Source organism: Poecilia reticulata, linkage group LG18 (assembly GCF_000633615.1).
Source record: "Poecilia reticulata strain Guanapo linkage group LG18, Guppy_female_1.0+MT, whole genome shotgun sequence".
NCBI lineage: Eukaryota > Metazoa > Chordata > Actinopteri > Cyprinodontiformes > Poeciliidae > Poecilia > Poecilia reticulata.
This window is the reverse complement of record NC_024348.1, coordinates 5,358,167-5,368,160: the sequence shown is the minus strand read 5'-3', so window position 1 is coordinate 5,368,160 and position 9,994 is coordinate 5,358,167. Positions and strand designations below refer to the sequence as shown.

Genomic DNA, 9,994 nt, shown 5'->3' with positions numbered 1-9,994 from the left:
CGCCGCCGTCAAGAAGCCCAAGGCCGCAGCCAAGAAAAGTCCAGCAAAGAAACCTGCAGCCAAGAAGGCCGCAGCAAAGAAGGCCAAGAAGTAAACAGCTGCTTCAGCCCCGCATTTTACTCACCAAAGGCTCTTTTAAGAGCCAACACACATTCTACTCAAGAGCTCGTCCTTTTCTTTTATTTACCACGCATTTTACTTCATACACGACCACTTGGAAAAATTACATTTAACACCATCTTTGAGTTATAGATGAAAGTTATTCATGTAGATGCCACATTTTATACAGTAGTTTTAACAGTCATGGGACTTACACTTCTCAGGAAGGATTCACCTCATTTGGCTGAATACCACTTTATGTGGAAGACATCAACTTTCACACGTATTCTTCTCATGGAATGTCATTATGCTACTTCAGTCTTTAGTCATTGCTTACTTCACTTATTACTTCACTGTGTGGACAAATTAATACAGCCAGAAAAAGGCTCACACAACACTCGGTTCCTTTCACAATGAATCGGCAAAGTCAATTGGCTCGCTCACAACTGACACCTCTGAATTCAATTTTTTAAACACCCATATCATATATAAAATTACTTTTATACAAGTAATGAGTCAGACATGAACCGGGAAAAGCAATCAAAAATACAAACATCCAATGGAACAAAACTTTCATATTCAATTCTAAAAGGAGTAGAAATGAGGCCAACACTTCATAAATCCTCCATCTTTCATATCACTGAAATCAATTCATTATCAAAATGATTGTATGTCGATCATTCACAACTTAAATGGAGTGAAAATTGTTTCAGAAATCCCTCACATGTTCCTCACAAATCCTCACAATCTTCACATGACAGCCAGTTTAACTACATTCATTTTTATGTTTATTCCTTTCAGAGACTGTTAAGGGGAGTTTGATTCACACAATAATTTAATGCAATCAAAGTTAAATTATTACTTCAAAAAGAACGTTCTTCTCAATCTGTCACAGTCTTGTAGGAGGAGCTGCTGAGATCGGCTCCTCATAGGTCCGCAGCTCCCACATAAAGGCCGACACACCGCAGCTCCCGCTCACATTCATCTTTGTGTTTGCACAGAAGAAGAAGAAGACGACAAAATGAGCGGTAGAGGAAAGGGAGGCAAAGGACTCGGTAAAGGAGGCGCCAAGCGTCACCGTAAAGTCCTCCGTGATAACATCCAGGGAATCACCAAGCCCGCCATCCGCCGTCTGGCTCGCCGCGGGGGAGTCAAGCGTATCTCCGGTCTCATCTACGAGGAGACCCGCGGTGTGCTCAAGGTCTTCCTGGAGAACGTCATCCGTGACGCCGTCACCTACACCGAGCACGCCAAGAGGAAGACCGTCACCGCCATGGACGTGGTGTACGCTCTCAAGAGGCAGGGCCGCACTCTGTACGGATTCGGAGGTTAAACGGTGAACTCTGCTTACTAAACCAAAGGCCCTTTTCAGGGCCACCCACTTACCGATTAATGAGCTGAATTTCCTGTGACGTGATAATTTTAAACGTAATGATAAAAGATTAATTACGTTCTAAAGAGGTGCACTAAAATATTTTGTGAAAACATTTGCTACAATTATGCAATAAAACACACCAGAAAAGTATTGTTTGGCACCTCATCTTGTAAGACTGTTATACTGACACCTACTGGACCTTAAAAATAACTACAACCTAGTTGTAGTTATTTAGTAGTTGATACCGTTCACTGAGTGATTTGTTGTTCTTGTTCTGGTACAATGTCATATTTCACGTCTTCATTTAAAATATTTATTTTTAGATGAATAAATGTCGACGTTAAAGAGTTCATGTGGATGCATGTAGACTGATTTTTTTTTTTTTTCACAACTTTTGCTTAGGATTATTTTTCTAAAACGATTTGACATTGGGTCTTTTACGCTTTTTTTTTTAATGCAGTCTGTCCGGCTATAGAAAACACCCGCTCACAATTTGTAAGGAACGGCGGAAGAGGTTTAGACGGATTGTTTTGTTTGCCTCAGTATCTCTGGGATCCATCCATTTGGAACCGCGAAAGGTCAGATTATTTTAGTAGATTCATCGTTAACAGATAATCTTCCTCATAAACAGTTTGGCGCGTCACTTTCTGATTGAAAACAGTCGCTGTATCGGTCACGTGACTTAGAGATACGCGCACCGACACGGGTTTCGCTCTAATGACCGAAGCCTAGAGAACACCGGACCCATCGCCATCAACCTTGTATTTGTGTTAAGGAAATTGCTAACGAACGCAAAGCATCACTAATATTTATACATTTACCTTGTTGGTAGATGACATTGGAAAGCTATGGTGAGCTATTTAAGTAGAACTTTATCAAAGTTATCTGAATACACAAAAGTGTATGATCTAATTCCTCTTAGAGGATACATATTGAGAAGATAAAAGCTGAACTCGTACTATAATCTTTGCTTCATTTTGTGTTGCCTTAGGGTGAGCTGAGTGGGGCCAGTGCTGAATGGTGAATGTCGCTCTGTTTATGTTTCACTTGTAAGACTTGGAACATTTGATACTTTTTCGGCATTAAAAGCCTGTTTTACAATGACACTGATGGGTTTTTGTAGGGTCCCAGAATTGGTAAACGGACCTAGGTGTTGCACTGATGGGGAAAATGGCAGCAGTAACAACAGTATGTTCATATGGAAGAATCACTGTTGTAATACGAGACAGCACTAGGCAAGACTTCTTTCTTGCTTTGCTACAAGTTCTTATCCGGTTACGAGTGTACAACTATTTTTGAGACTCATTTCACGCTTCGGGGAAGCTCCCAGAATCGCGTGTAGATGGTGCGTTTATATGCTAGTAAAAGCTGGGTCGTCTGAGTTTTGCTCTGAGTACTTTTATCCTCTCATCGTTCCTCACTGTGCTTGGCACAAGCACACTCAGTGGAAAACGGTAGATCTCAGCACTTCCTTATAAAATCCTAAAATTGTTTAGACATATTGTGCATTTTTGAGCGGTACAGGAGACTAAGTGATCTGAAAAACGACCACTGGGTGGCGGAATGGTTCGCTGGCCGGAAAAATAGCCAGACAAACCCAGAAGCAAGACGGAGCCTCCCGGTAGTCTGCCCTCTGGCCCCGGGGGGCCTGTACCGCCCCCGTTGAGAAACGCTGCACTATGCACAACTTCTGTTCCCAAGAGCGGCATTGTTTATTAATTAATCAGAAAATAAGTGATTAATTAATAATCAGACTTACTATTGTTTGGAACCACTTCCAGAATTTAGGATGCTGAAGTGACTAAACCTTCATCAATGCAGACTGAACATCTGCATAGTGCAGCATGAGATTAAAGAGCATTATTATTATTATTATTATTATTATTTCTACAATATTAAAGGACTAGCAATTTCCTAAATTATTTTATAGTGGAAAATTCTGTGTGAATGTTGTCTTTAAGTTGTGCAGATTTTAATCATGACTTCACATTAACAGACAAATATCAGAATTTAGCAGAATACCAATTTACAATGCAGATATCATCTGTCTCTGCTTTTGTGTCTCAGTTAAATTTTTTGATAAAACTTTGTATAACTATGTTATTCTTGTGAACCTGTGTAGAAACTGTTTTAATAAAAGAGAAGAATGTGCCACTCCTTTTGTGTTTCTTTCTTGGGTTTTTAATCAAATCGGTTCCCATGGAGGTCAAAGAAAACAGTTTTTCAAAGGGTTAATTTAAAAATTGTTCGTGCGTAAAAGTATTTGTGCTGCGTAAAAATATGTGCGTGTGTAATACTGGATTTGTAAACCTTAAAAATAACATAAATCTTCCCCTACGTCTATAAATGTTGAAAAAGTACACAAAAGTCACCTGGTACACACACACAAAACTGCATTTACACACAGATCCGTTAGTTGCCTAAGGATGTTGAAAACAAATGACTGTAAGTTCCTGAAATCAATGTAATTTATGTCTGACTAGAGTAAATTTGTAATATTTGAACTTTTTATTTCTGGCTGAAGAAACCAAAACACGTCCGTCATAAAAAGAATGACGTGTTCATGAAGAGTTCATACACCCGGAATGTGGATTAAATTAACTAAAAAGCAGCGGGAGACTCCCCGCCTTTCTGTCTCCCTCTATTATCCGACTGCACGCAACGTTTTAAGTCATGTGGTTTCACTTCAATCGCCTCATCCAATCACAGCCAGGGGACGGTACGGCTCGTTTTCCATACAGCATGTATAATATCAGTCTTGCCCGCTTCAGCAGCTCATTCGTCGCTGCAAGTTTCCAGAGACAACATGCCTGAACCCGCCAAGTCTGCGCCCAAGAAGGGCTCCAAGAAAGCGGTCACCAAGACGACCGCCGGCAAAGGAGGCAAGAAGAGGAGAAGGACCAGGAAGGAGAGCTACGCCATCTACGTCTACAAGGTGCTGAAGCAGGTCCACCCCGACACCGGGATCTCCTCCAAGGCCATGAGCATCATGAACTCCTTCGTCAACGACATCTTTGAGCGCATCGCCTCCGAGGCSTCCCGTCTGGCTCACTACAACAAGCGCTCCACCATCACCTCCAGGGAGATCCAGACCGCTGTGCGCCTCCTGCTGCCCGGTGAGCTGGCCAAGCACGCCGTGTCCGAGGGAACCAAGGCTGTTACCAAGTACACCAGCTCCAAGTAAACGACTCGGCTGTTAACACACCAACCCAACGGCTCTTTTAAGAGCCACTCACTACATCTGAAGGGCTTTGGTCTAGTCTCTAATGTCCATATGATTGTTGGTCGGTGTGTTTAAACCCTAAACGTACCAACCCTTAGGCCTATATTTAGTGGTGAGACGGATTTTCTTGTAAGGGAACTTAAATCTTCAGTCTCTCCATTTCAAAGAGCAGTTAAAATGACCCCATTATGAAACTATACTTCGGTATTGTATTTTTAGGAGTAGGCCAGTTTGTTTTTTTGTTTTTTTTTTTTAATTGTAGGGGGTGAAGTTCAGAAATTTGAACCATCTTGTAAAGCTTCAGTTGTGTTGGGTGGTGGAGAGGAAGCGGCAGACTCATCGTGTCAGTCAAACACACTGGTACTGTGAATGCCACAGTTTATACTCTTAATAAACAGAGTCTTCACTAACATCACAAAGCCCGGTTAAACGGCTGCTGTATTATCAAAAACGAAAATAAGCTGAGTCCAAACCACCCGTAACGTTGCTGGAGTTGGGGAGACGAAATATACATGTCCGTCTCAGTCCATGCGTCGATCTCCAGCACGTTTCTCCCACGCTCTCTACCATAGAAATAACATAAGGATCTTATATTGTTGATGTCCAGTTGGCTCTTATAAACAACTTATATCTTATATTATGTCTATGCTCTACAGAGAAGCAGTGGCGCATACTTGTGACATCACCAGCAATAACTCGGGCTGTCTTAAAGAGACACCGCACAATTACGGCTGCTACAATCTGCATTAAGTAAATGGCAGTATGTTTTTACAGGAAACGTATATTTTCAAAAGTTAAAAATGTCCTATACCCATGTATTTTTTATTTATTTTTTAGTGTCTTTGTAATATAAAACCAAAATAAAACGGTACATACATGGGGGGGGAAAAAAAGCTTTTCAGTTTCACAGAAGCTATACATTTGTTTTGGACAATTGTAACTAAGGCATACAATTGCCGCTATGAACATTAACCAAAGAGGAAGAAGGGAGAGCAGGGCGCCATCCTCTCTGCTGCTGCGTGAAACCTGCGTCACGGCAACTCACAGTGCCGTCATGACACAAGACGAAAACAAACCGTGAGCAATGAGGAGGCGCTGTGTGTCCTCATACGTTCATCCCTTTCGTCGCTTGTATCTATTTGCGTATTAAATAAACACAATTTAAATTAAACGGAATAAGAGATACTAGTGTGTGCAGAGCATTGTAAGCTCGAAAAAGGTTTTTAAAAATCAAAGAGCGGCTCTAAGACTCGAGTCCGGTGGTTCAGGTGTTTTAGAACACCGGAAAAGAGCCGTTCAAAAGAATTGGATCGTTTGTGAACATCAAATAACTAGTTATATTGCAGCCTGTATTTTTAATTGCACGTATTACCTCTCAACAAACCTTTTTTTTTTTTTTTTTAGAAACTTTAACTGTGAAAAATGACTACATTTATTTCCGTTGTAGGAGCCGTATCTTTAAAACATCCGATGGTTGAGATGTAATGTTTCAAGTTTCCTCCAGTCATGTTATGGGCGATGTTCCAAATTGATGTGATATTTATCCATTACTATTGTAAATAACCCCCAAAGTCATTTATTTCCTTTACTTCGTTTTATTTTGTAGGATATATTGACTTCCAGTTTCTGGTTTGATGCTTTTATTTTGACAAGACAACTTCGCTGTTGCTGCTTAACGGAAACGGAAGACAAGTTGCAACAATGTTGTTAAAATGTATCGTATTAGCGGCACAAGGAATTATTATTTTTTTTTTTTTCCAGATTTTGATTCTCAAAATGTATATATTTTGTAATATTTCTGGGAAGGTTTTTACAGAATAACATGTAATGTTTTTTTCAGTTACCACGGAGCTGCAGCTGGTTTCTGACTTCTGTTAAATTGACCACATTTATGTCTTTCACATTATAAATATTATTTTTAAGATCTCTTTAAATGACTGTTTAGACAGATAAAGATGTTTTATCTGCAGAATAATAAAAAAATCTACATATCCAAAGTAAGTTACACACTTATGTTTCCTGATTAGAAACATAAATGTGTTATGTTGAGTTTCCAGTTTAAAATCAGGAGAATTTTTACAAAATACTTAAATTGAAACAGAAGAACAAAAAAAAAACATTAGATCTATCTGGAAAGACGAGGGCTTCACTATAAAATACAGAAAACATTATTCAGGAGGTTTTCCCGGCAGTTTGCTGTATTTACTGTTGTAAACTGTCAGGCTGCAGACTGAGTGTTAGAAAAAAAAAGTTAATTCAGTCTATAAGTTTCTGTTAAGTTATGGGATATAATATTATATATTAGAGCTGAAACAACTGTATTAATTAAAAGAATCAACTAATTTAGTAATCAATTAATAGTTGACGACCATTTGATGAAAGTGATGACGCCTATTGGTCACTGTATGCTCTCTAGTTTTTCACTGGTTCATATAAAGTGAATCACCAGATCAGCCTCACACTGTATTGAAGTTCAGTTCAGCAGAAATTGCTCAGCATTTCTAACATGTTGATGTTAGAAGTGTTTTTGTTTTTAGCTGCAGATTTCATCCTTTGCTACAAACGGTCAAGCGTTCAGTAATGGAGTGCTGTTTTTTTCTCTCTTTTTTGTTGCAATGCAGTCAATAAAACACTTTCTCATTTAAAATAGGAATCAAATGACTTTTTTATTATTGTTTCTAAAGTTTATAATGTTATTCTTAAGTGGCTAGCTGAAAAATAAGCAGAATGTATACATTTCTCATCCAATTACCAATTAATCAGCATAATCCATTACTGAAACAACCATTAGTTACAGTCCTAAAATGTATTAATTGGTTTCATTCTGTGCTTGTTTACCAATAAAGTATGAACTAACTCTGTTCTGTGTGATTATTGCAGTCCTTCTCCACTGTATGGACGTTAAAATGTTTCTTGTTTTACTCAGATTTTCTTAAGAAACAAAAGGAGAAAAATATTGATTTTAAGACTCCATTTCCCATGATGCATCTGACAATTGAGGGAAGCGTATTCAAGCTGCCAGAGGCGTCCTGTGTAATAAGAAACTCAGACTTCTCACATGGCCAGGCTCCATCTGCTGTTACCACTGATCTTATCACGTCTGTCTAAGCTCAGACCTTTATTTATATATACACACATTCATAAATTTATTGTCTCAAACTTCTCAAAACCTGCTTCTTGCTTACATTAACAGTACCTTTAACAGTACCCAACACTAACATCCCTATAGGGACGTGAGTAATGCCCTTAACCAGTGTCAGTATTGCTGATGCCACCAACAGCCCTGCTGGGAGGCAACTTCTAGTGGCAAGTGGTTCAAATAGCCCAGAGTCCATGGAACAAAACTCAGCTTGAGAACAAGTAGCAGTGATAACCCTTATTCTTTTTAGCAGATGTCCAGTTGGCTCTGATCCCTTACTTATATTTATCTCCATGCAGAATTTTAATTCTGCTTCTGCTGTGCAAGACTGATGTATATCTTTGCTGATCAAACTAGAAATAGTGGAAATTTCCAGAAGGTGAGAATTTAGGAGGTGGGGGATTAGTTATTTTTTTTAAGAATCTCAAAGTACTCCCAGATGTCAGATTTTCCTCTTGCAGTTTCTGTAGCACATTTCAGTAACAATGCAGTTCAAAGTTCTTCATATTAGAAAAATACAAAAACATAGTCAAAACACATTACACGTTAATGAGTGCCATCATGAAAATCATCAATACTCATGTTGGTCAATGTTCCTTTTATTTCAGCCACTGCTAAAGAAATATTCTCCTCCGATACACGACCAAATAACCTACAACAACCCATGAAGCAGCACGGCTCATCGCGCTTTTATTTTGAAAACCGACACGCAAAATGAAGCGGTCACGTGTCCCAGGTAATGCGAGGCATCGTTTGTTTTCAGTCACGTGATTTTCAACAAGATTAGTTCATTTCTCTGCATTTGTGGGAACAGTAGAGACGCTCATCACCCAAAGCTCACAAAGTTATAAGCTGATGTGCAACACCAGCTTTTTACCTTGGGTAAAAATCAAACAGTGTAAAGTTGTCTATTCAGGAAAAACAAACATACCACTAGATGGTAATGACCGTCAGGCAGAAATAATGTTGCCGTTTGCTGTTCAGGAATCACATATTGGCTTTTTAGTCCCCGTCGTGGCTTTCAAGTAATTTTGGTCAAAATGTAGAACTGAACACAGTCTTGGAAAAACAGTTTAAGGATATTATTCATGAATATAGAACTCCTGGCGGGGAAATTTCTTTTACATCTTTTAGTAATAAAATTGCATTTTGAAGTCAATTCTGAACAAAAATAAGGTTCTATACGTAAAATATTTTTGGAGTAAATGCAAATCATAACGGAAGCAGAGGAATGTGCTCTGCTGCCGGAGTTGTGTTCCGAGAAAAATCCGGCCAGTAACAAGACTCTGTAAAAAAAATAAATAAAAATGACCATCGGCAAACGCTTGAAGGCTCAAGGTTTCTCATCAATTTCACAAAAATTTGTATCAGTTTCAACCGTTAAGACTTGACAGGAAATTCATCTCATTAATCGGTAAGTGGGTGGCCCTGAAAAGGGCCTTTGTTTGGTTTAGTAAGCAGAGTTCACCGTTTAGCCTCCGAATCCGTACAGAGTGCGGCCCTGCCTCTTGAGAGCGTACACCACGTCCATGGCGGTGACGGTCTTCCTCTTGGCGTGCTCGGTGTAGGTGACGGCGTCACGGATGACGTTCTCCAGGAAGACCTTGAGCACACCGCGGGTCTCCTCGTAGATGAGACCGGAGATACGCTTGACTCCCCCGCGGCGAGCCAGACGGCGGATGGCGGGCTTGGTGATTCCCTGGATGTTATCACGGAGAACTTTACGGTGACGCTTGGCGCCTCCTTTACCGAGTCCTTTGCCTCCCTTTCCTCTACCGCTCATTTTGTCGTCTTCTTCTTCTGTGCAAACACAAAGATGAATGTGAGCGAGAGCTGCGGTGTGTCGGCCTTTATGTGGGAGCTGCGGACCTATGAGGAGCCGATCTCAGCAGCTCCTCCTACAAGACCGTGACAGATTGAGAAGAACGTTCTTTTTGACGTAATAATTTAACTTTGATTGCATTAAATTATTGTGTGAATCAAACTCCCCTTAACAGTCTCTGAAAGGAATAAACATAAAAATAAATGTAGTTGAACTGTTTGTATTCATGCTGTTGTGCAGCTGAGGAACATGTGAGGGATTTCTGAAACAATTTTCACTCCATTTAAGTTGTGAATGATCGACATACAATCATTTTTGATAATGAATTGATTTCAG

At 39.7% G+C, this 9,994-nt stretch overlaps 3 protein-coding genes across 4 annotated transcripts; 2 read left to right on the top strand and 1 right to left on the bottom strand.

Annotated features, from left to right (window-relative positions):
- The first annotated feature begins 7 nt into the window (after positions 1–7).
- Positions 8–3,620, top strand: LOC103480226 (histone H4). Of its 2 annotated transcripts, none has more exons than XM_008435102.2 (2): positions 8–90; positions 1,104–3,620. In XM_008435102.2, exon 2 carries the CDS (start codon positions 1,121–1,123, stop codon positions 1,430–1,432), a length of 312 nt encoding a protein of 103 aa, XP_008433324.1. In that variant the 5' UTR covers positions 8–90; positions 1,104–1,120; the 3' UTR covers positions 1,433–3,620. The 2 variants fall into 2 exon arrangements, with proteins under 2 accessions (XP_008433324.1, XP_017165777.1); XM_017310288.1 differs by having other exon boundaries at positions 37–90; positions 1,101–3,620.
- A 554-nt stretch (positions 3,621–4,174) lies between these two features.
- On the top strand, positions 4,175–5,473 carry LOC103480225 (histone H2B 1/2-like). The gene has a single exon (XM_008435101.2). The coding sequence runs from the start codon at positions 4,281–4,283 to the stop codon at positions 4,656–4,658; it is 378 nt and encodes a 125-aa protein (XP_008433323.1). The 5' UTR covers positions 4,175–4,280; the 3' UTR covers positions 4,659–5,473.
- A 1,389-nt stretch (positions 5,474–6,862) lies between these two features.
- LOC103480224 (histone H4) lies at positions 6,863–9,799 on the bottom strand. Its single transcript, XM_008435100.2, has one exon. The coding sequence runs from the start codon at positions 9,617–9,619 to the stop codon at positions 9,308–9,310; it is 312 nt and encodes a 103-aa protein (XP_008433322.1). The 5' UTR covers positions 9,620–9,799; the 3' UTR covers positions 6,863–9,307.
- Positions 9,800–9,994: the final 195 nt, after the last annotated feature.

Bases quoted from the DNA above. Each gene is read 5' to 3' on its own strand.
- LOC103480226 (XM_008435102.2), top strand. From the start codon at position 1,121: ATGAGCGGTAGAGGAAAGGGAGGCAAAGGACTCGGTAAAGGAGGCGCC.
- LOC103480224 (XM_008435100.2), bottom strand. From the start codon at position 9,619: ATGAGCGGTAGAGGAAAGGGAGGCAAAGGACTCGGTAAAGGAGGCGCC.